The 24728-nt window shown below is 53.5% G+C and overlaps 1 protein-coding gene across 3 annotated transcripts in view; it reads right to left on the bottom strand.

Annotated features, from left to right (window-relative positions):
• MYOM3 (myomesin 3) overlaps nt 1-24728 on the bottom strand; it is a 52539-nt gene that overhangs the window by 14138 nt on the left and 13673 nt on the right. For 2 of the 3 annotated variants that reach the window (XM_069579051.1, XM_069579052.1), the window contains exons 8-23: nt 23959-24003; nt 23367-23507; nt 21782-21943; nt 21016-21157; nt 19834-20033; nt 18678-18731; nt 18160-18287; nt 16517-16700; nt 13570-13744; nt 11191-11312; nt 10623-10810; nt 10263-10389; nt 9040-9218; nt 3226-3340; nt 1938-2094; nt 1126-1235 (exon numbers count right to left, since the gene is read on the bottom strand). In XM_069579051.1, coding sequence (XP_069435152.1) covers nt 1126-1235; nt 1938-2094; nt 3226-3340; nt 9040-9218; nt 10263-10389; nt 10623-10810; nt 11191-11312; nt 13570-13744; nt 16517-16700; nt 18160-18287; nt 18678-18731; nt 19834-20033; nt 21016-21157; nt 21782-21943; nt 23367-23507; nt 23959-24003 — 2229 coding nt within the window. The remainder of the gene's footprint in view (nt 1-1125; nt 1236-1937; nt 2095-3225; nt 3341-9039; nt 9219-10262; nt 10390-10622; nt 10811-11190; nt 11313-13569; nt 13745-16516; nt 16701-18159; nt 18288-18677; nt 18732-19833; nt 20034-21015; nt 21158-21781; nt 21944-23366; nt 23508-23958; nt 24004-24728) is intronic. The other variant, XM_069579054.1, reaches the window with a different exon arrangement.

Here is a 24728-nt window from a genome sequence, read left to right as displayed (position 1 = left end):
CATTACTATCTGCCTCCTGAGCCCCCTTGTTAATCCACTGTGACATGCTGTCCTAGAATCTGAGGGTCTGGCCCCTTCAATGAGTACTTCAGGCAACACGTGTCTGGGGCAGGTCGGCACAGTGCTATCTCATTGCTAACTGCTTCCTTGTGTTAGGTTTGTCTCTCCTGCTAAGCTGAACTCTGGACCTACATGGGTGTCTGGAACACAGCAGGTGCTCAGTAAATGCGTGTTGCATGAATGAACTGGCAGAGGCAGAGCCCATATCTCATTGTCCCTTGTGAGCTTAGAGTCCAGAGTATGATGAGTCTGGACACATGGCAAGCATCCAATCCCAAACCAAAAAACGAATCCCACTGCTCTTGTGGATGGTTTTATGCTTTTGTGGTTGGCTTTAGCTTGCATGGAGCCACGTAAGTGTATCTGCATAACAACATTGTTTCACTTGGGGTATCAGGGGTTATTACCACCCCCTTTTACAGGTGAGAAAACTGAGCCCAGAGAGGGATCATGACTTGCCCAAGGTCAAGCAGCCAGGAAATTGTGGAACTGGAATAGAAATCTGGATCCGCCTGCCAACTGTCTCTTAACAAAATCAAAGGGCCCCTTGTGTGTTCAGCAGGGAGAACAATGGCTGTCCCAGTTGCTATGGAGACAGCAGAGGGTGAATCTCAAGGACAATGAGTTTAGGCCCAGCCTCCCCTCTCTGGTGGCCACGGCCCCTACTGCTCCCTGTGGCCATCCTCACCCCTTAGACTAACTGCCTTTGGCAGTTTATCATTCCACTTACACTGTTGTTTTTTTAGGCTACGGAAGGAAGTGAAATAATTCACTGGTACCTTTGCTTTTATCAATAGTAGAAAAAGGAAAGAGAGAGATGAGAATAGTATGAGCTCCATCAGGCAGCGATTTTTGCCAGTGGGGTTCACTGATGTGATTCAGTGCGGTCGGTGCTCAACTGATACTTATTCATGGGCCTGCTGACTGAGTGGGTGGGAGAGGACCTACTTCTCTTGAAATCTCTGCTTTACTCATTTTTATGGCTTCTTGCTGGCCCCTGGGGTATTTGTGTTTGGTACTCTGGGCCTGTCTCTCTGGGGTGGTCGCGGCGGAAAGGGGCCTCACCATCCTCCGTCAGCGTGTGGCTTGCTGAGATGTCTTCGTCAGCATCTGTGACCACCACTGAGTAGGTGCCCAAATCCTCAAGGCCGGGATCTTTCAGGATGATCTTGGATCTGCAGAGACAGCAGAGCAGAGGCTCTGAGAGGGGACTCGTGACCTGGAAGCCTGGGAGCTGGGGAGTCTAGGTCGACCTTGAACGCCCTGCATCCCAGACGCAGACCCTGGCCAAACAGGGGCGTCTGCCTCCTTACCCGTTCCTGGGGTCCCCTGCCCAGAGCCAGTCTGGCCTGCCGCCCTCAATGGCCCTTGCTAGCCAGGCTCTCTGGAACAGTCTTCATACTGTCCACATCCCCCAGGCCTGCCTCTCCTTGGGCTCAAGTCATTAGCTTTGTCTCCTGCTGGACGGGGCTGAAGCCAGAGCTGCTATGGATGGAGGAGCAAGACCTGGAGGCCCTTGACATCCTAACCCCTCTTTTACTGATGAGGAAGCTGAGCGCAGAAAAGTTCCAAGAGCAAGTTGCTGGTATCCAGGCTAGAAACCAAATCCTGAGCGTCTCCTTGGAAGCAGCCACATAGAGGCACATTTCTTGCAGAAAAAGGATCTCCAGATGAGTATCACCGTTTCAGCCCGTCTGTTGCCCTCTCTCTCACTTCTCCCCGAGGTGGCAGTCAGCATCCTTCACGGGAGACCATGCAGCCCCCTCAAGCTCATCACTGGGGGTCCTGCCAGGTGGTCTCACCTGCGAGCTTTTACCCATTCATCCGATAACATCCAGGACCTGTGCCCTAGGTGTGGTGCCCTTCCCCTCACTTACTTGTTAGCCTCCTCCTTGACCTTGACCCTCTCTGGGTCCGGTGGGCCCTTGTAGTCCTTGGACCACTGAAACTCGGCAGAGTCGGGGGCCTCTGGGGCTTCAAAAGCCATGTAGATAAAGCCCTCGTCATCCACACCAACCTCGATCTCCCGGGCATCTGAGGGCAGGATTCAATGGAGGGTACCAGACATTTAGAAATAATAAACCAGATAAGACCTGTTCCCCACTTAAAGCCTCCAATAGCTGCCCATTGCACTCAAATAAAATAGTAAACTCTAGACTCTTGTGGCCTCCAAGGCGTTGCATGATCAGGCTCTTTCTCAGCTCAAATGTCACCTCCAGAGGCCCTTCTTGACTACTCTGGCTAAAGTAATGCCTACCCCACCCTATCACCCTGTTTTATTTCCTTATCACTTATCATTGACTTTTTCAGCATTTACATGTTTACTGTCCCTCTGTCCCCACCCCTGTCACTAGAGTGGGAACCTTGCTGTCTCATCACTGCCTTGTTCCCAGTGCAGCGTGGGTGTCGTCAGATACTTGCTGAATGAATAATTAAAAGAATGGGGAAAGAACACACTTCATAGTGAGAAGAACTGAGCAAGTCCGGCATACACGAGCTGTGTGACTTGGTCATTTAACTTCTCTGAGCTACAACAAAGTCAGTTCTTAAGTGGGGGCAATGAGGGCTTCCCTGGTGGTCCAGGAGTTAAGAATATGCTTCCCTGCCTGGTCCAGGGACATCCCACACGCTGTGAGGCAACTAAGCCCATGTGCCACAGCTAAGCAGCTGGAGAGTAGTCCCTGCTCGCTTCAACTAGAGAAAGCCCTCGAGCCGCAACAAAGACCCAGTGCAGCCAAAAATAATAAATAAATAAACATTAAAAAAAAGTGGGGACAAGGACAGCTCTCTCAAGGGCTTGTTGGGAGGGTCAGACAGTGTAAGGACCTGACATAGCGTCTGGCCTGTGTGGTAGGAGGGGACCCAGGAGGGACCTGTGACTGCAAGGCAGACAAAGCCACATGGTGTATCTGAAATGCAGCTGGTTATTATTTTAAATATCCACGTTAAGAGTTGTAAGAGTTTAGGAACCTGGCGTATCAAGGATAGAGGACCCATCTTGTAGAAGAAGACCATGTGTTCAGATTTCAGGATCCATCTCAGGATCCCACAGAAATAAACGAGAGTGGGGGCTGGGAGAGAAATGGGCAGGAAGGGCTGTAGTGGGGAGGGGAGGCCCAGCCGGTCCATCTTCCTGCTGCGGATTCTCCCCTGCCTTCCCCCTACCTGGCTTGTCCTCCAGGAGTACTGGGTCGGTGGGCATGGATGGTTGCCCTGGGCCCGCTGAGTTCACAGCCTGTACTTGGAACATGTAGGTCTTCCCCGGCTGCAAATCGGAAATCTGGAGGAGAGGAGAGGGTAAGAGTGAGCCCCGAGGAGGGCAGAGGCTCTGGCCACGGGCTGCAGGGGATTGATCGATCACCATCCACCCCTGGGGGGTGCCAGGCTGCCGGGGGAGGGGACAGGCTAGGGGCTTGTTCCTTTCTTGAGCTCCAGCTTCAGACAGGCATCTCCACTGAGATCACCTCGCATGCCTGTGACGCCCGGAACTCCATCTGCTTGGAGCTTAGCTTACCATCAGCTTCCTCACAAGAAAACTCTTTCTCCTCCTGGGCCCCCCGCCTCTCCTCCATCCGTCACCCCAGAAAGAAGCTTGGGGATCATCTCTGACATCTTTTTCTTGAGCCCTACACCTCTCATCACCAAAGTTCCCATTGTATTTCCCTAACGTTTCTTTTTTTAAAAAAATTTATTGACTGATTTTTGGACGTACTGGGGCTTTGTTACTGCACGTGGGGCTTTGTCACTGCACGTGGGGCTTTGTCACTGCACGTGGGGCTTTGTCACTGCACGTGGGGCTTTGTCACTGCACGTGGGGCTTTGTCACTGCACGTGGGGCTTTGTTACTGCACGTGGGCTTTCTCCAGTGGCGGCGGGCAGGGCCTGCGCTCTAGGTGCCGTGCGCAGGCTTCTCACTGCGGTGGGCTCTCTTGTTGCAGAGCACAGGCTCTGGGCCCTGCAGACTCAGTAGCTGCGGTACATGGGCTTGGTTGCTCCGTGGAATGCGGAATCTTTCTGGACCAGGGGTCAAACCTGTGTCCCCTGCACTGGCAGGTGGATTCTCATCCACTGTACCACCAGGGAAGTCCCTCTAACGTTTCCTGAATGTGACCTCTCTGTGTCCCAGCCATGCCTTGATTAAAGTGTTATTTCTTCTCACCAGGGTTAGTGCAAGTTTCCTAAATGGCACCTCTGCCTCTAGACCCACCTTCCTGGTCTATGTTTCCCTCTACCAGTCTTTCCAAGATGCCAGTCTGATTGCACTTAATTCTTTCAGTGGCTTCAGGGTGAACTTCAGATTTTGTGGCTTCGTACCAAAGTCTCCCTCACCCAACCATCTTCAGCCTCCATCTTCTTCCTCCACTCTGTGCCCCCTTCACTCCCTGGCTCCTCAGGGTCCCCCATGCATCACGTTGCTTCATGCCTCCCTGCCTTTGCCCTCGCAGAGCCCTGTGTCTGGAATGCCCTTCCCTCCTTTTGGTCTAGCAACTCCAACTCATCCTCAGCCACTCAGCATGGCACATGGGACGAGTCCAGGAAGAGTCTCTTACCTTCTTCCTTGGAATGCCCAGAATCCCTTGAACCTACCTCGATTGTATGACACACAGTATTGTAATTGCCTGTTCCCCAAGGCCTGTGACTTGAGCCTTGAGCTTTTTACATCCAGGATCTAGTTCCTGGTCTGGCACTAAGGAGGTGTCCAGAAGTGTTGAGTGAATGCCGGCCAATCATCCACATGCAGGAACAGCACCAAGTCACTGAAGCTCCCTGACCCTGGAGGGCAGAGGGACCAGCCATCTCCTGTGGCTCTCGAGGGTCAGCTGTCCGGCACTGGCTGACTCTATCGCAGGGAGCTGGCTCCCATGGGGGCAGCAGCTGCAGAATCTCAGAGCATCCCATGGGCTCTCATCCCTCTGTGATTCAGTTAAGACTAAATATTATTGTCTCAAAATGAACTATTTTAATTTTTTTCTGACTATGAAAGAAATGCATGCTTGTTGGGGAAAATATCAAAGCAATAGAAAAGAATATAAAGTGAAGGCTCCCCTCGTATTTCCACTCCTAGAGATAACCAAAGTTGCCAATATTGTAAAAATCCATTAGTGCTTGTATTAAATGCATGTAAACCATGTTGAGGGCTTCCCTGGTGGCACTAGTGGTAAAGAACCCTCTTGTGGTAGGAGACATAAGAGATGCAGGTTCGATCCCTGGGTTGGGAAGATCCGCTGGGGGAGGGCATGGCAACCCACTCCAGTATCCTTGCCTGGGAAATCCCATGGACCGAGGAGCCTGATGGGCTACAGTCCATGGGGTCCTAAAGATCCGAACATGACTGAAGCGACTTAGTACTCAGACCATGTTGAGATGTGACGCGCACCGTAGTCTGCTTGCTAGTGTCTTCTTTCCACATCATTTCAGGCCTCTCGAGCATGCTTTTCTTTCCTCTTGGTGCTAACAGGGTGTTCACCTGTGGGGCTGAAACCCACACACCCTCCTGCCTGCTGGGAGCAAATATTCCCTCTCTCCTTAGCACTGTAGAAGATAAAATTGAATACATCTCATGGAACTTTCTTTAAACCAAGGAGGCCTGTGAGACATGTTGTTTCCAGAGACAGATACTACGGCCTGGAAGTCTGTGATCCGATGGATTGTCTGTTAGTAATTTGTGTCTGTTAAGAATGCTACGGGCTTCCCTTGTAGCTCAGTTGTTAAAGAATCTGCCTACAATGCCGGAGACCTGGGTTCGATCCCTAGGTTGGGAAGATCCCATGGAGAAGGGCAAGGCAACCCACTCCAGTATTCTTGTCTAGAGAATCCCATGGACAGAGGAGCCTGGCGGGCTACAGTCCATGGGGTCCCAGGAGTTGGACTTAGTGACTAAATCACCACCAAGAATGCTTCAGCGGACACTCTTGTTTTCTGACAAGACAAATATGCGGGAGTCGTCTTTGTTATGCCAGAAGAGCGTTGTTTGTGTTTCCCCTTCTACACATGTGGAAGTGAAAACAAAAGCCACAGGTGCATAAAACCAGTGATTCTGCCACATTTATCATTTATCCAAAGAGTTCAGAGTTTGCTTCTCATTGAAATTAAGAAACATGTATATGCATACGTGGTCATTAATATACAATGTGATATACATATATTACGTGCTGCGTGCTCAGTTGCTCAGTTGTGTCAGCCTCTTTTGTGAACCCATGGTCTGTAGCCCACCAGGCTCCTCTGTCCATGGGATTTTCCCAGGCAAAAATGCTGGAGTGGGTTGCTATTTCCTCCTCCAGGGGATCTCCTCAACCCAGGGGTCAAACCTACGTCTCCTGCATCGCAGCTGGGTTCTTTACCCATGAGCCACTAGGGAAACCCCTATTAAATGTTATCTAACATAAGGAAGCAACTGGACATGGAACAACAGACTGGTTCCAAATCTGGAAAGGAGTACGTTAAGGCTGTATATTGTCGCCCTGCTTATTTAACTTAAATGCAGAGTACATCATGAGAAATGCTGGGCTGGAAGAAGCACAAGCTGGAATCAAGATTGCCGGGAGGAATGTCAATAACCTCAGATATGCAGATAACACCACCCTTATGGCAGAAAGTGAAGAGGAACTAAGAAGTCTCTTGATGAAAGTGAAAGAGCAGAGCGAAAAAGTTGGCTTAAAGCTCACCATTCAGAAAACGAAGATCATGGCATCTGGTCCTATCACTTCATGGGAAATAGATGGGGAAACTGTGGAAACAGTGTCAGACTTAATTTTGGGGGGCTCCAAAATCACTGCAGATGGTGACTGCAGCCATGAAATTAAAAGACGCTTACTCCTTGGAAGAAAAGTTATGACAAACCTAGATAGCATATTCAAAAGCAGAGACATTACTTTGCCGACAAAGGTCCGTCTAGTCAAGGCTATGGTTTTTCCAGTGGTCAGGTATGGATGTGGGAGTTGGACTGTGAAGAAGGCTGAGCGCTGAAGAATTGATGCTTTTGAACTGTGGTGTTGGAGAAGACTCTTGCGAGTCCCTTAGACTGCAAGGAGATCCAGCCAGCCTATCCTAAAGGAGACCAATCCTGGGATTTCTTTGGAAGGAATGATGCTGAAGCTGAAACTCCAATACTTTGGTCACCTCATGCGAAGAGTTGACTCATTGGAAAAGACCCTGATGCTGGGAGGGATTGGGGGCAGGAGGAGAAGGGGACGACAGAGGATGAGATGGCTGGATGGCATCACCGACTCGATGCACATGAGTTTGGGTGAACTCCGGGAGATGGTGATAGACAGGGAGGCCTGGCGTGCTGCAGTTCATGGGGTTGCAATGGTTGCTCAGTCGGACACGACTGAGCGACTGAACTGAACATTTAAATATCCTGCTCTGTATTGTGCATTGTTTTAGCCACATATGACGGATATATTTTTGTGTCAAAATGTACAAGTAGCTCTACCTTGTTGTACATACTATTGCTACTCCTTAAACTCCCAGAGTCTTTACTCCCTGGCACTGAGTTCACATCAAGGATACCCTGTGATCTATTTAAACAAACCCACTGCTGATGGACGTTTAAGCTGTTTCCAACTTTTGCCTTCATAAACAACACTACAGTGAGCATCACTGTCCTGAAGTCTTTGTGCATTTGACTAACTGCTCCTCTACAGTTCAGTCCTAGAAGCAGAATTCCTAGCTTGAGGGATGTGCCTATCAAGGACGTCCCTGGTGGTACAGTGGATAGGAATGCACCCAGCAATGGAGGGGACATGGGTTCAGTCCCTGGTCCGGGAAGATGCCACATGCCACAGAGCCACTAAGCTCCGTGCGCCACAACTACTGAGGCTCGCATGCCCTAGAGCCCATGCTTTGCAAGAAGAGAAGCCACTACAATCAGAACCCAGTGCACCATGACTAGAGAGCGGCCCCTGCTCCCTGCAACAGGAGAAAACCCCCTCTCAGCAGCAGAGAGCCAGCACAGCCAAAAGTAAATAATAAATAAGTGTTTTAAAGTGGGATATGCACACCCAAAGGCTGCTACACCTTGCTGATTACAAGTGAATTTTTAGGGAGGAGTCTACTCAGCCTCTCGATGAAAGTGAAAGAGGAGAGTGAAAAAGTTGGCTTAAAGCTCAACATTCAGAAAACGAAGATCATGGCATCCGGTCCCATCACTTCATGGAAAATAGATGGGGAAACTGTGGAAACAGTGTCAGACTTTATTTTTGGGGGGCTCCAGAATCACTGCAGATGGTGTCTGCAGCCATGAAATTAAAAGACGCTTATTCCTTGGAAGAAAAGTTATGACCAACCTAGATAGCATATTCAAAAGCAGAGACATTACTTTGCCGATTAAGGTCCGTCTAGTCAAGGCTATGGTCTTTCCTGCGGTCATGTATGGATGTGAGAGTTGGACTGTGAAGAAGGCTGAGCGCTGAAGAATTGATGCTTTTGAACTGTGGTGTTGGAGAAGACTCTTGAGAGTCCCTTGGACTGCAAGGAGATCCAACCAGTCCATTCTGAAGGAGATCAGCCCTGGGATTTCTTTGGAAGGAATGATGCTAAAGCTGAAACTCCAGTACTTTGGCCACCTCATGAGAAGAGTTGACTCATCGGAAAAGACTCTGATGCTGGGAGGGATTGAGGGCAGGATGAGAAGAGGATGACAGAGGATGAGATGGCTGGATGGCATCACGGACTCAATGGACGTGAGTCTTAGTGAACTCCAGGAATTGGTAATGGACAGGGAGGCCTGGTGTGCTGCGATTCATGGGGTTGCAAAGAGTCGGACACGACTGAGCAACTGAACTGAACTACTCAGCACAGAGCAAGTTAAGGCCAACCTGCCAGCCAGACCTACTGCGAACTCGCTGTGTGACCCTGGCTAAGCCACACCCCCTTTCTGATCCTCTGCTGCCAGTAAGCGAGGGCAGTGACCTCTGAGGGCCGGTCCAGCTTTGATGTTCTGGAGTTGCTGGATCCTGTGGCAGTGGGGTGACTCACCCTCAGGTGGGTACCAGAGATGAGGTCTGGAGTGACTGGCTTCCACTCCTCAGAGCCTTCCTCCTGGAAACTGATGCGGTAGCCTGTGACAGGTCCAGCCCCTTGGTAGAGAGGGGGCTCCCACGTCAGCATCAGGGAGGTGGCCCGCACCTCAAACACCCGCAGGTCATACGGGGGCCCTGTGGGAAGACGGGCGAGAGAAGGAGATGGGCAGCCAGGCACCCAAATGCCAGCCACACAGTCAGGAGGCAAGCGGGTGGTAAGTCAGCAAGCTTGTCCCTCTTCCGGTCCCTCCCAGGCCTGGAAGTGCCTGCTCAGGGCCTGGTGGAGACCTGGCCCGCCTTGGCTTCATGGCAAAGCTTGGTCTGCCTTGGAAACAGAGTTAACTCTTCAGAGTGTGCCCAGTAGCACTTCCTCTGGGAAATATCCCTGATCTTCCTCATTCCCAGCCCCCACACAGCATTCATCCATTTGATCTCTTTGCCATTTTAGTGTTTAATGTAGAAGCTCAGGGTGTGGGGTTCAGGTCCCAGTTCCACCCTTTCAGGCCATGCAGACTCTGGGCAAGTTACTTCACCTTTATGCTCTTGTCTCCTCATCTGTAAAATGGGGATAATAATAGTTCTTATAGAAAAGTGCTGGTGTGAGCATTAATGACAGAATATACCTGTTAGTATCCAGTAAGTATCAGTTGTTTATAATGTTGTCTCAGGCCTCACACAGAGTGACTATCTGCCATTCAGGTAAAAGGTTTGTGCAGAAACAGAACTGAGCTGAATGGAAAGGTGGGAAGTTGGCATCCTCCCTTCCTAAGTGGGAGGTGAAGGGCTACCTTGTGAGAACGCTAATGTGGCTCTTTGTCCAGGACTGGCACACGGGACTTTTGATGATAATACGGGGAAAGTGCTGGGCAAACTGGAATGAGCTGGTCACCTAGCCATGTGCCTTTGGGGTTTGAGATTGGCCTGTGGCGAGAATCAGAGCTCCGATGGAGTGCTGAGCTAGAGAGTTAATTTGGACGGGGGTGCAGGGTCAGTCAATGGCCAACCAAGGTCAGAGCTCTTGACCTAACTGGGTTACGACCATCTGTGGATAAGATTATGGGCCCATTGGTAGAAGAGGATGGGGAAAGAGAGTAGGGCGGTGATGTTCATCTTCACTGGTTAGCTTTGGGGAGGGAGGCAAGGACTGGTACTGGCCTTTGGCTCCTCCCAGCCACTCACCTGGTTGGGGCATCGTCCACTCTTTACACTCAAACAGCTTGCTGGGTGCCGACAGCTCGCCAACACCCGCCCAGTTTACGGCCCGGGCACGGAACTCATAGAAGTGACCTTCATGGAGGTTGCTGACCTTGAAGAGCAGAAAGACAGACTGTGAAGGCTGAGGCTGGGGAGACAGAGGATCGAGCTCACAGCGGGAGGTCTGTGGGGACTTTTGGTGAGATTGGTCTGCCCTTGACAATCAGCTGGATCGTGCAGGCCGAGGAGCCTGAGGTCTCTCAGTCTCAGAACCTCCAGCCCCGACCTCTGGTCTCTGCCTGCGTAAGTCAGGACCTCAGGCCGGTGGCCGCCTTCTAGCCTCACCTTGCAAACCTGGGTGGGGACAGGCTGCTGGTTGACCGCGTGCCAGTCCAGCTCCTCGGAGTCGTGCTGGTCCAGGAAGTAACCCAGGATCTTGCCCCCTCCACGCCGCTTCGGGGGTTTCCATCCAATGACCATTTCATTTTTCCCGCAGTTCAGGAGGGCGAAGTCATACGGCGCAGACGGTGTAGCTACAGGGAGGCAAGGGGGTGAGGGTCACTGCTCCCAGCGCGTGGCCAGACTGGGCAGGGGGCCCGAGGGAGGTGGTGAGCCTCCCCTGGTGGGTGCCCACCCTCTCTGAGGGTGCTGACTTAGCCGGCGGTGTCCCTTGATAACTCTGACTCTGCTACACGGAGGACACCTGGGCCTCCATGCTGGTCTCAGGCCACTGTTACTCTCTCCTCAAAGGATTGGGTGGTCAGGGGCAGCATCTGATCCCCCGGGAAGGCTTCTGCCCTGTGGTCTCTGGATTGGACCCTCCAAGAGATGGTCAATAAGCCCCCAGCTCTCTGCCCAGGCCACGGCCGCCCACCCTCCAGGCTTGCAGGCTGCACCTGCCCTGTGGACTCACCCAGAGCCTGCTTGACCCTGATGGGTTCGGTGATGGCTGAGCTCTCCCCGACTCCAGCCTCGCTGACGGACCTGATACAAAACTCATACTCCTTCCCTGTCCTTAGCCCAGGAATTGTAAACCTAGGAGAGAAATGTGCTGCCTTCAGGGACGGCCAAACACTTTGGAGACATCCCTGAAGTTTCTAGAACAACCCTGTGTGGGATAAGTGGCCCCCAGCGTGGGAGGATTGGAGGGCCTCAGTTCTCACCTGAAGACCTTGCCCCTGCCCCCAAAGTGATGCCTGCATCCTAGAGGGTGAGGTCCTTAAGATTTTAAAGGCTGTGACTTCTAGAGCCTGTCATTAAAGTGCAAACACCCTGAGGACTTCCCTGGTGGTCCAGTGGTTAAGAATCTGCCTTGCAATGCAGGAGACACGGGTTCAATCCCTGGCTGGGGAACTAAGATCCCACATACTACAGGGCAACTAAGCCTCACTGCCACAATTACAGAGAAGCCTGTGCACCATCGCAGTAAAATTAAAAAAAAAAAAAAGCAAATACCTTGGGAAAGGTACCATTTGAGGGCCCAGGTAGCCAACCCCTGAACCGAGCAGTCTAGTAGACTTCCAGGACTTTGGGCCTCATCCTGGGAACATGAGTGGTCTTTTTATCTGTACAAATGCTGTGACTCTAAAACAGAGTCCCTTTAAAGACCCCCAAAGAGAATCATCAGCCAGAGGCATACAAGGATACTCTGGCTTAGAGAAAAATGTCCTCCCATCCTGTCCCTTCTCAGTAAGACTCAGATTGTGAACCCTTCTCCACTTATCAACATCTTCCTGGAGCAAATCTTGTTCTATAGGGAGCTTCTCTCGGTCAGTTGACCTCAAGGGGTTGAATGTTGGAAGGCTGGAGAGGCCCTTATGGATCAAACCAGTTTCTTCATTTTACAGGTAGGGAAGGTCTTCTGCAGGAGGAATGAGGTGAGCCAAGAGCACACAGCCCATCAGGAGTGGGCTGCAGCCCAGGCCTCCTGAGTCCCAGCGCAGTGCCTGCCTGTTCATTCTTCGTTCATTCAAGCCTTTTTTGAGCATCTCCTGTGAGCCAGCTTCTGAGGGGCTCATGGCATGGTGGTGAACCAGGACCTGCCTTCCAGCTGAGCTCGCTTTAGGCCATCACCTCAGGCAACACCCCTGGGCAGCTGTGTTTACCCTCTTTCCGGCCCTGACATGCATAACCGATGAGATACACATATGTGATGAGCTCTCTGGATGTACCAGAGGGGCATGCCACTCCCATGTGTGACACGTTCTTCCGACACGCCACTCCTGTCACGTGACTCTCGCTCAGCCCCCGCCCCCGCCACCAGGGATGCCCACCTGGATGCAAGTCCTTGGGGAGACGACATTCCAGGGATAACTTGGACTCTCATTTGACCCAAACCCAAAATTTAGCGGTGACAAAGCGTGAGTGACTGCGAGGCACCATGAGCCAGTGGGGCACCAGGTCCTGTCTCTTTCTTTGGGTGAAATGATCTTGCAGCCCAGGGTGAGGGGAGCGCTCAGGGCCTGGTCAGTCGTCGGATGGAATGGGGGGATATGTGTCATTAACTGAGTCCCTGATCCCACAGGGCCTCAAAATGGAGAGAAGTCATGAGTCCAGCAGCCTGAGGCTCCTGCCTGCAAGGATGAGGCCACCGAGTGAGGAGGGAGGCTCAGAGGGGAGTAGGGGGGCGCACAGGCAGGCTGAGCTGAGGGTCAGAGAGGGCGAGTCTCTGTGCAAAGGTCCCTGGGGAGCGAGGGTGGGTGAGGAGCCTAGACCCTGGCCTCCCGGCCTGTACGCTCTGCCTCTCTGTCTCTAAGCTTCCGGAAGGACAAGACCTAGCCAGTCCCTGCTATCTCCAAATAGCGTGCCCTTAGAGAGGGTTTGCCAGAAAAGAGGCCGTCTGGGGCAGGTCCTGGTTCCTCCACTCACTAGCTAAGGAAGTTTTGGTAAGCTACTTATCTGTGCTGTGCCTCAGTTTCTTCTGTGCGATGACAATAAAAATAACAGTCCTGGGACTTCCCTGGTCGTCCAGCGGTAAAGAATCTGCCTAGCACTGCAGTGGACTCGGGTTTGATCCTTGGTGGGGGAACTAAGATCCCATGTGCTATGAGGCAGCTAAGCCTGTGAACCACAACTAGAAAAGCCTGTGTACCACAATGAAGACCCAGAACAGCCAAACAAACAAGCAAAAAGGTAGCCCTAAGTTCATAGGATTGCAGGTAGAACTAATTGATCTAACATATGGAAAAAGCTTAGGACAGTGCCCTGTGCCCAACTGTGTCTTGAAAGGCAGGCTTCATCATTATTACCGTTATTATTATTTCTGAGGCAGGAAGGGTGGGCGCAAACTCACCTGCTGCCCTGGATGGGTTTGTTGTTAACTGTTCGCCACTCAGATGATCCTGCCTCCCGGGAGTAGATGTAATAACCCAGGAGCTCTGGGCTGTCTTTCACTGGATCCCAGGTCAGGGAGACAGAGGTCTGTGTGTCTCGGAAAGCTTGAACTTGCGTTGGAGGTGGGAGAGTGGCTAAGACACAGAAATATGGGCCGAGTGAAGATGCTGTCACATGGCTGGGAAGGGGGAGAGGTGTGGGAGAGGCAGAGAGGCATGGGGGGTGGGGGTGGCTGGGGGTAGCCACAAGCCCTTCAGACATGCCCTGGGGCTTTGGGCAGCTCTTTCCTAGTCCCAGAGGTGCGGTCCAGGCTCTTGTATTCTGAAAGTCCTGTCTTCACCTCCAAACATTTCCACTTCCTCATTAAGATTCTTTTATCAATCCTTACTGTCACTTTCTCTCTTAGAAGTTACCAGATCTGACAATTTTCCTCAGCCCTTATCTCCAGTCTCTAGGAAACATGGTTTGTTTCCCCTTGAAATGTTATTTTTCATGGCTTTCTCAGACAATGTTCCTTGAGGTAGGTCTGCCATGATTTGTTAAATGAGATCTGGATGGATGGATGGGAGAATGGATGGAGGGATAGATGGATGAATGGATGGAAAGATGGACAGATGGATGGATGGATGAATGGATGGATGGACAGAGGGATGGATGGATGGACAGAGGGATGGATGGATGGATGGACAGAGGGATGGATGGATAAATGGATAGATGTCAGATCAGGACCTTCCTAGTACTCTTTGTATTTCTCAAACTCCTTACACACCTGTTTATGTTTTCCCCTCTTCCCTTTGTCCCTAAATCTGAGACTCCTCCAAGCTTCAGTTCCTTGACTTGCTCCGTTTCTCTTGAACTCTTTCAAGAAAGGCATGGAGGGTCCACCTATGCTCATGGCTTCAATCCTCACCTCTCTGCAGGTGAATCCCCAGGCTTTACCACCAGCCCTGTTTTCTCTCTTGAATTCTAGAGCCTCGTCTTCCATTTCCCCTGGACATTCTCCTTGCGTTTTAGTGGTCCTTCAAAGTCAACAGGCAAAGGTTGAACTCAGCAACCACCCAACACAAACCCAGTATCTACTGAGTGCCTACTCTGAGCCAGGCTCTGTACTTGGCCCAGGGGAGGTACTGAGATGTAGACTTGGGGTCCTGGGCTCAGGAGGTCCCATCAGAAACTTCAGCCTCTCAGGCTGAAGGCAGTGTGGCAGTAGATGGATGCTGGGTGGTGGGGAGAGGCTTGAAGGAGGCCACGCAGGGACCATCCAAGAGACCTGATTCTACCAGTGGGCAAGAGCTGGAGCTGAGGGCATCCATGTATGGAGTCGTCCTCACACACTAGAATCTTGATTTCAAGGAGGATTTCAAGACCTGAGGATGTGTTTGTGATATAACATTAATTTTAAAAAGTAGAATACAAAGCTCTACATACAGCTTGATTGGACTTTCAAGAAGAGGCACTGGTAGGCACATGGTCAAAAGACCAGAAGCCCAGGTACCTGGATGCTCGCAGTGGTTACCCTGCCAGCGGGATTTTGCGGGGTGGGGCATTCTTGCCCCTCCTTCCCTCCTTCCTTCCTTCCCTCACTTCCTTTCTCTCTTTCTCTCTTGCTTCTTTTGTATTTTCCTACTTTGGGCAATACTTTCGCTTTCATAATACAAGTCAATTCCTTGTCTTTTTTTCCTCTCCTCCCCTCCTCTCTCTTCTTTTCCTCTCCTTTCCTTCTCTGAAGTGTACCAGAACCTTGCCCTAAGGCTACCTTGTGGTCCAGAGACTGCCCACATCCAATCACAAACCACTCACTGGCTGAGACCCTGAATCAAGCTTAATCGTTAACCAGATTAGAATGAAAGAAAAAACTCCATCTGCCCACCAACCTACTTATACTTATGATGAATATGTACATGCATTCACGTGGGCTAAGGCTCCTCTGTCCATGGGGATTCTCTGGGCAAGAATACTGGAGTGGGTTGCCATGCACCTCCTCCAGGGGATCTTCCCAACCCAGGGATAGAACCTGCGTCTCTTACATCTCTTGCATTGGCAGGCAGGTTCTTTACCATTAGCACCACCTGGGAAGCCTGAATATATGCATTTATATATGTACATATATATATCTTTTTTCTACATTATTGAGCACTATAAATCTAGGACTTGGCAATCTTCCCCACACAGGCCTTGCAGCACACCAGGCTCTTCTCAGATGGGCAATGCTGCAGTTGGTTTCTTAAAAGACTCGTTGGTGATGGCAGCTCCAGGGACCTGTCTGGTCTTATCAAAGAGAGAAAGACCCCACAATCCAGAGGCCTCAGAGGAGAGAGGGCACCCTGGCAAGTCAGGATTAGCGTGGAGCTGCCGCTGGGAGGCTCAGGAAAGAGCCAGAGGCAGGGGCGGTAACCAGACCTTCAGAACAGTAGGTTTGGGAGGGGAGGACATCAAGGTTTGCAGCTCAGAAATGACCTGCTCAGGTCCATGCTGTGCTGCTATTGAGAGGGGTCCCACCTGATGAGGCAGAGCTAGGGGGTGGGACCAAGGAGAGGGTGGGAGGCCTGCCTAGGGGGCCCAATCCTGGCTGCACGAGGGGGATCAGGCTCTGATTGGAGACCTTTAGCCCTGAGGGGCCATTGGTCACAGACAGCTCCTGTCTAGACCCAGCTGGATTCTGCAACTCACGAATTGTTGATCTGAAAAAAGAAAAATGCCTGTACTTCCAAGAGCCTCTTGCTCAGGGAAATGTAATTCTTGATGTTCTGAAACTTTACAGGCCTGTTATCACGTTGCTTCTCGGCTGTGTGATAGGTAGAGTGGTCAGGAGCAGAGAAATGTGCGTGGCTCTGTCCCTGCAGCCACTGGGGGCTGGGTGCTGACAGCCTGGCCTGGCCTGCGCCCCTCTCCTGCATCCCAGGTACCTGGCTTCCCCCTCAAGGCGATGGGCTCGCTGGGCTCCGAGGGATCGCTCATGCCGTACTGGTTTATCGCTCGCACTCTGAAGACGTAAGACTTCCCTTTCTCCAGATCCAAAAGGGCGAATCTTGGGGATTTCACAGGAGTTTCTGAGTTGATGGCCTCCCAGGTGCCACTACCTATGACCGACTGTGACAAAGGAGAGAAACTTGGCGTTGGTTAAGTGGGAGAGCACTTCCCACACGAGCTCTCATTAACCTCTCTCCCCACCCCTGGATGCCCCTCAATATCTGAGCTTTGGATTCACCTGCCTCCGTGATGTCTCTACCTGGATGCCTGTCGAGCATCTCACATTCAGTGGAACTGACCCTGAACTTGCCTCCACGCCAGTGCTGCCCACATCTAGTCAAAGGCACCCATCCTTCCAGCTGCTCAGGTCAGAGTCCAGGAAGCCTTCCTGGATTCTTTCTCTCATTTCTCACCCTCAAATATACTCCACCAGTGAATTCAGTTGGGGAAATTCCCTGGAGGTCCAGTGGTTAGGCTTGGGGCTTTCACTGCCAGGACCCAGGTTCGATCCCTGATTGGGGCACTAAGACCCTACAAGCTGCACAGTGCGGCCAAAAAACTAAACAAAACAACCAACCAAAAATAACCCCAAATCCAAAATCCAGCTGGCTCTGCCTTGAAAATTTACCCAGAATCCAACCATGGTTTGCCTCTCTCAGGCTCCGTTCCAGAACCTTGATCCAGAGCCACCATTGTCTCTCACCATCTGAGAGGCTATCTCAATAGCCTCTGATCCGGTCTGCCTGTTTCTTCTACCTTTAACTCCCTTCAATCTTTTCTCCAAATGACAGGCAGAGGAATCCTTTTACAGCACAAGTCAAATCCCATCAGTGTCTGCTCAGAACCCTCCCAAGCCCCGGAGTAAAAGCTGCTTTGTGGTCTGACTCCTGCCATCTGTCTGGTCAGGTTCCACGTCCCACTTTGTCCGCCCACCAGGCTCCATGGCCCCCTGCTGCTCCCCGATGGTGCCAGGCTCCACTCCTGCCTCTGGGTCTTTGCACTTGCTGGTCTTTTTCCCTGGAATGTTCTTCCCCCAGAAATCTCTGGCTGGCTCAGTTGTGTCCGACTCTTGCGATCCCATAGACTGTAGCCTGCCAGGCTCCTCTGTCCATGGGATTTTCCAGGCAACAATACTGGAGTGGATTGCAATTTCCTTCTCCAGGGGATCTTCCTGACTCAGGCATCAAACCCGGGTCTCCTGCATTGCAGGCAGACTCGTTACCGACTGAGCTTTGAGGGAAGCCCCATTTCCTTTGGGCTTTTACTCAAAACTCACCTTCTCGGGGAGACCTCTCCAGTTCCTCCATCTAAATATCAGTAGCCCCTTCCCCTCAACACTTCGAATCCCATCCAGAGCTGTAGATAATCTGAAAAGGTCATTTAATCCAACCCCTGCCTCAGTGTAGGGCTATGTTCAGGACTTCCAGACAGGAAATTCTCTTCTCATTAGGGTTCCCCAGGGGATGCTGCTGGGGTCTCTCAGCACCTCCCTGGACCTCCACTCCTCCTCACATCCTGGTCCCACAGTGTTTCTATTTCTCCGGCTGGCCTGGAGCTGGAGCCCTAGGGGTCTCCATACCTTCTCCAGGAAGTACGTCAGCGGGGCTTTGCCTCGGGGTCTTGGCTCCTCCCAGCCCAGAACCACGTAGGCCTCACGGATCTCGCTGGCATGGACATTAGTCGGGGGTGAGGGGATGGTCACAAAGTCTGGAATCAGAGTCGCCCAGGGGCTGAGATGTGTGGGCCCTCAGAGACCCCACATCTCAGCCCCCCACTTCATAGAAGAGAGGGCCAGGGCCCAGAAGAGGGGCAGGAACTTGCTTCAGTCACCCAGGAAGGCTGCGCAGGGCAGGGCCGGAACCAGAGCCCGGGTCTCCCCATGTCCTGCTGGAGACTTTCCCCAATGTCTGCGTCCCCCAGGAGGGGCGCAGTCACCCCCCTGAGAGCCTGGCCCCCAAGCTGGATCCCCGCCCACGCTCACCACCCGACCCATGCCCACAGACAGCTTCTGCCTCGGGCCAGTTTGTCCCAGCTTCCAGATCACAAGGAGGGTGGTGCTGGAGTCTTGAGGCCAAGTGTCAGGGGGTTCACGCATACCGTCAAAGTCATCTGTGCTGACCGTGATGGTTTTCCCCATATCAAAGGGGATCTCTAGGGTGGAGAAAGGAACCCGTTAGTGGAGAACTAAGGGCTGCAGGGTGTGTGGCTGGGTCAGCCCTGCTCTGGGGGCTAATTCCTTCCCTGCTCCTGGTCCTGACCTCTCGGCCCCTCTCTGTGTGTCCTCGGGCAGGTGGTATTCGCAGACCCCAGAGGCGCTCTGCCCGCTGGGGGCAAAGGGGCACAGAAAGGAGGAGCGATGGGGTTGGATTCCGAGGGCACAGCACACCCACATCGGGGTGACTCCTCGGGGCTGAGAGGGCTGCGTCCCCCACTCGCTGCCTTCCCGCCTCCACCCTCCAGGCTGGGAGCTTCTAAGTCAGGGCAGTTTCCCTACTGCAGGTTAAGGGCATCTGAAGAAGGTGCTGAGGTTTCACCCAGATTAGCATCTGGTGCTAAGATTTGTGTTTCTTTCAGCAGACAAGCTCTATCTCCCCCTCAGGCGAGAGGCTGCTAAGGACAGCACCATGTCTCCTCCGTCAGACTAGGGGTTCCTGAGACTGGGTCAAAGCTATGGTTTTTCCAGTAGTCATATTTGGATGTGAGAGTTGGACTATAAAGAAAGCTGAGCGCTGAAGAATTGATGCTTTTGAACTGTCGTGTTGGAGAAGACTCTTGAGAGTCCCTTGGACTGCAAGGAGATCCACCCAGTCCATCCTAAAGGAAATCAGTCCTGAGTGTTCATTGGAAGGACTGATGCTGAAGCTGAAATGCCAATACCTTGGCCACCTGATATGAAGAGCTGACTCACTAGAAAAGACCCTGATGCTGGGAAAGATTGAAGGCAGGAGAAGGGGACGACAGAGGATGAGATGGCTGGATGGTATCACCGATTCAATGGACATGAGTTTGGGTAAACTCCGGGAGTTGGTGATGGACAGGGAGGCCTGGCGTGCTGCAGTCCATGGGGTCACAAAGGGTCGGGCATGACTAAGCGACTGCACTGAGGCTGTGTCTCCTCCATGAGACCAGGGGCTCCTGAGGGCTGGGCTGCGTCTCGTCTCCTGGACCAGGGCTGGGAATGGGGCCCAGGCTCCTGTCTCCTGGTGTGCCCTGACAGACGCTCTAGCATGTCCCTCAGGGCCTCTGTGCCCACCTGTCTTCCTCTGAGCTTCGTCGCGGTCGCCCATGACAACTGGCTCAGAAGCCTTGGAGGGGATGCTGCTGCCCGCTCTGTTGAGGGCTCTCACCCGGAACCGGTAGCTCTGGCCTTCAATGAGGCCTTGGATTGGGCACCGACAGGTCCCGCCGGGAGCCTGGTGGCATGGCACCCATTCCTCGGACTCTCCCTGGCACCTGTGGGAGAGAAGCCCCGGCTTCAGCCCCTGCCTGTGACTCACACCCTCCCAGTCTGACCCTCTACCAGGACATTCCCCCACCCTGGGCTGCCTGCTCAGCTCGTCTCGGCCAGGGAAACACCTGCTCTCCATTTAAAAGCCCGGCTCCAGCCTTGGGTCCGCAGGAGGCCTTCTCACCAACCAGGATGCTAATCAAAAGAGCTAGTACCTTTCATGGAACTTTCCTGTGGGCTGGAGCTATGCTGTGCCCATCACATCCATCATCTTGTTTAATCCTGAAGGTCCTTGACGTCAGGTGTGATTACTTTCATTCTACCAATGGGTTCTGAGTTTAAAGAGTGAGATGACTTGCCCAAGGTCACATGGCTCATGAGTGGGTGACTTAGCATTTCCCTCGAGGACTGTCCACTCTCCTGCTGGTGTGTGTTCTAGAGTGACCCTCAGAGTCTGGGATCTCTACACCCTCTGGGTACTGCCTTTCCTCACACTGGCTGGATGGGGCAGTGTACCTCAGTTTCTCCATCTGTAGAATGGGGCATTAGAGCATCCCCTACCCCCTCAGATAGGGATTGTCGTAAGGATTCTAGTGGTTGGATTAGGCCTTACCTCCAGCTAGGGTCTTGGAGCTGGCAGGTGGAGGAGGCGGCGCATCCGGGCCCTCCCCTTCCTGGGAAGCCCCCTCCCTTCAGGCTCAGGGCTCCTGGGTCTCTGTCACTCAGGGAGGCGAGTAGCCACCGAAGCCTTGTGTGCTCTGGCTTCAAGCACTGATGTTTGCCCCTCCCAGGGTCAGCTCGTGCCATAAAGTGTCCAGGGGCAGCGGCTGCCTCCAGAGGTGGACACCCTCCTGTTGCCCCTAAGTAACACACCTACCTCCTGCCCTGTCCCGAGGAGAGACATGGGGTCCGTTTCCTGTGGCCCCGCCCTTGTTCTCACAGGACCATCTCCCCCCGTGGGCTCTGCCACTGAAGAGATCCACTCACAGCTCGATGGAGTAGCCGGTGATGGGGTTGCCCCTGGTGTCACTGGGCGGGGTCCAGGTCAGGATGAGGCAGTCTCTGTTCACATTCAGGCATCGAACGTTCAACGGGGAGCCTGGGACCCCTGGCTTCTCGGCTGCAGCATCTGAAACCCGGGACAGCGGGGGACGCGAGAAGAGAGTAGGGGCGGCTCTTCCAGTCGATGTCCACTCGGCAACCAACCCCCTCCCATTCCCATCCATCATTCCTCTTCTTACGAGCCCCCCAGGGGTGCAGTTGATCTTGAAGACCAAGACCTGAATGACAGCCTGTTCTTTTAAACAGCAGCATTTAGGGGTGGGTGGGTGGGAGTCCAGTTTACTAGGGGCCCATTCTACACCATCAGCCTGAGCAATTGGCACAATTCATCTTTGAGTCCCAGAGCAACTCTCCATTTTGCAGGTGGGAATACTGACTCTTCTAGAGGAAAAGCCAATCGCCCAAGGTCACCCAGCCGGTGAAGCGGCAAAGCAGGACTAGAAGGATGCCAGCCCACCCTCAGCCCTCCTCTCCAGCTCCCTCCGAGCCTGAGACTCTCAGGCTGGGTCCCTTTGGAGGGTCATGGGCAATCTTAGAAAGACTCTGCCTCAACACCCTCATTCACTATATAGCAGGGACACCGAGGCCCCGAGGAGCTGGGGGCTTGCCCACATGTCCCACAGCAAGTCGGTCAAGGCAGAGTCTTGGTCCCTGGGCTCTGGCTGGGCACCCTCCCCCAGCCACCCCTTACCTCTCACAAACACGTAGGCGCTCTGCTCCCGGAGCCCAAAGGGCGAAGGCACCTGGATCGTGTAGAGGCCCTCATCCTCCTTGTAGGCGCAGGCCACCTTCAGGACTGCCTGGCGGTCAGAGTAGAGGATCTGCCGGCGACCCGAGGACCTCAGCAGCCTCCCTGTGGGGAGAGGGGTTCCAGGGTGAGCTCCTGGGCGATCTGGAGCTCACCCGGGAACCTGTAGGTGCTTTGGGGTTCACAGGCAGAGATGCGGTTGGCTGGGCTAGAGACCGAGGCTCTGCTGGGGAGTTGGGGAAGGGGGTGGTGACCTTCAGGACTCTGCCAAGGTGGTCTATGAACTCTCCTCTGTAGCAGGCTTAGTGGGGGTGGGGGTAGGGGGTGAGGAGCGCCTGAGGAAGGGGCCGGGGGCTGCTGGCTCGGTGAGGAGTTGGAAGTTCTCTGAGGAAGTGGAAACAAGAGCCGTGGGGGCCTGGTGTGAGAGGCAGAGGCTCTTTGGGAGGCTGGGGGCTCAAGGAAGGAGATAGGGCTTGGTGGGTGGGGGTTGTGAGCTCAAGGAAGGGAGGGGGCTTGTTTGGGGGATGGGGACTCAGGAAAGGGGGAGAGGACTTAATGAGAGGGTTGGGGTGTTGGTGAGGAGGGTCAGGGTCAGGGAGGAGGGTGGGAGGTCGGCAGGTGGGACTTTGGGGAGAGGGCCGGGGACTCAGGGCAGGGGCCAGGGGCGCCAGGCCTCGCCCGAGGTCCTGCTGTGCACCATGCTGCTCCTTGACCCCGCAGAGGCCCCTCCTCCCTGTCAGCACCTCTGTTCCCGAGGATCTGCGGGTTTGGGGGACATCTTGGCTGTTGTCACAGCTGTTTCTTGGGGCTCGTGGCTTCTCTACTCCTCTGCCCCTGGCCCCCCAAGGGGCACCTCCCTAGGCTCAAGCTGCTGGGGGTGCTGCACTCGCGGCCCTTCGGCTGCCGGCTTGGTCAGGAATAGGGCAGGAGGTCCAGCCGTCTGTCTCCTCCCTGGCTGGTCCGTCTCTTCCTGCCTGAGCTGACTGGGCCTTCCCCAGCCCTGGCCTGTGATCCCCCAGAGGTCTTCCAGCTCATGAGTAGCAGTTCTCGCCTGCACCCACAAACGGACTCTGAAAAGCCCGAGGCAAGTGCCCTGACCCTCCTTAGGCTGACCCGCCTCCTGCGCTTGGCCTCTGTTCCTGTTGCTTCATACAGCCTCGCCCGGGGGTGCTGATGGCGGTTGTCGTGAGTGCGTCAAGGGCTCTCAACCAGAGGCTCTCGAGCGGCAGAGGCTGCAGCTGTTTTGGCTTCCCGCCCTCTCTCGGATGGAGGGTCCCCTGACTTCATGGCGTGTCTGTGCCTACCCCTGCTCTGGCACCCAGTGCAGGGCTTGGCACCACGAATGCTCAGTGGCCCTTTGCAGGGTGATTTGATCTGAGCCCACCTGGCTTGTTCAGCTTCCCTCTGCCTCGACCCCGCTCATCACTCGGCTTGTACGTGTTGGGGGAGGGGCATAGCTGAGTTCCTCTCTCCACCAGGGGTCTATCTCCGCCTCTGCAGGCTGGGGGCCGGGACCGGGGTTCCTCACCGTCTCGGAACCACTGGATGTTCTGCTCGGCGTCCAGCACATCTTCCGAAAATAGGCAGTTCAGGGAGAAGGTTTCCTTCTCACGGGCGAAGACGGGCTTCAGCACTGATGTGAACTCCACGCTGGGGCCAAACATCAGTCCTGGTGGGAACAGAAATTTAGGACAGCAGTTTTCTGAGGCCGTGTCGGCTTAGCCTGGGGCTTAGATGGGAGTGAGGAGGACCCTTCTGGGGTGTCCCCACTCCTCTGGGTCAGGATTCACAGTTTTCCAGGTGGTCTTAACGAGAAGAGCCTGATGCTGGGGGCTGCGGCGTGGGGAAGAGATTTCTTTAGGTGGGACCAGGTGAACTGAAATGGCAAATATCTGTTTGTCTGGCTTTGCCTTTTTCTCATTCAGCTTTGGCCACTGGACAGCCCAGGGGATAGCGGCAGCTCTGGGGTGCTTAGGGGCCCCCAGAAGCCAGTCCACAAGTATTAACAGTTTATAGGCAATCCCCACGTGGACATCCCTTTGTGGGGAATGGATGGTTATATTCTAAAGGGACCCCACACACCTCTTCCCTGAAAGCCCATCCCTCCCCAGCCTCCTTACTTTTATACATCTCCGAATCGAAGCCAGCGTCCTTCCCCAGGTAAGCTGAAACCCAGAGCAAATGGGAGTTGGAGAAGGCTCAGCACCCTCACTCCTACTGGGCTTTGGGGGCGTGGCCTTTGGGTGTGGGTTCAACTCCTGGTCTAGCAGGGCCTCCCTCTAAGGCTTGGAGAACATTCCTTGGCCTATCTGTGCCTTTGTACCTTCCTGAGTCCTACCTGGTGGGGTTGGGGGTGGGTTCTGAATACCTGAGTTCCCATGAACAAAGCCCTTAGCCAGACCCTGGCATACAGTTGGTGCTCAATAAATGGTGTTTTTCTTCCCAAGGGCTTCCCTGGTAGCTCAGCTGGTAAAGAATCCACCTGCAATGCAGGGGACCCCAGGTTCGATTCCTGGGTCAGGAAGATCCCCTGGAGAAGGGATAGGCTACCCACTCCAGTGTTCTCGGGCTTTGCTGGTGGCTTAGATGTTAAAGAATCCACCTGCAATGTGAGAGACCTGGGTTCGATCCTTGGGTTGGGGAGATCCCCTGGAGGAGGGCATGACAACCCACTCCAGTATTCTTGCCTGGAGAATCGCCATGGACAAAACCCACCCACTGCTAGGATCAGAGTCCTAGGGTGGAGCATGGTCAGACTGGGATTTCTGGTAGGTTCAGGGCAGCACCAGGAGAGTCTCCTGGAGGCTTCAGGGTGAAGTCCAAGTTGGTGTGGACACGGATCACCAGGGGACAGTGAGAACAGTTTTTGTTCACATAGTACGCACCACGT

Source organism: Ovis canadensis, chromosome 2 (assembly GCF_042477335.2).
Source record: "Ovis canadensis isolate MfBH-ARS-UI-01 breed Bighorn chromosome 2, ARS-UI_OviCan_v2, whole genome shotgun sequence".
NCBI lineage: Eukaryota > Metazoa > Chordata > Mammalia > Artiodactyla > Bovidae > Ovis > Ovis canadensis.
The sequence above is the reverse complement of the archived record's forward strand: the minus strand, read 5'-3'. Positions and strand labels throughout refer to the sequence as shown.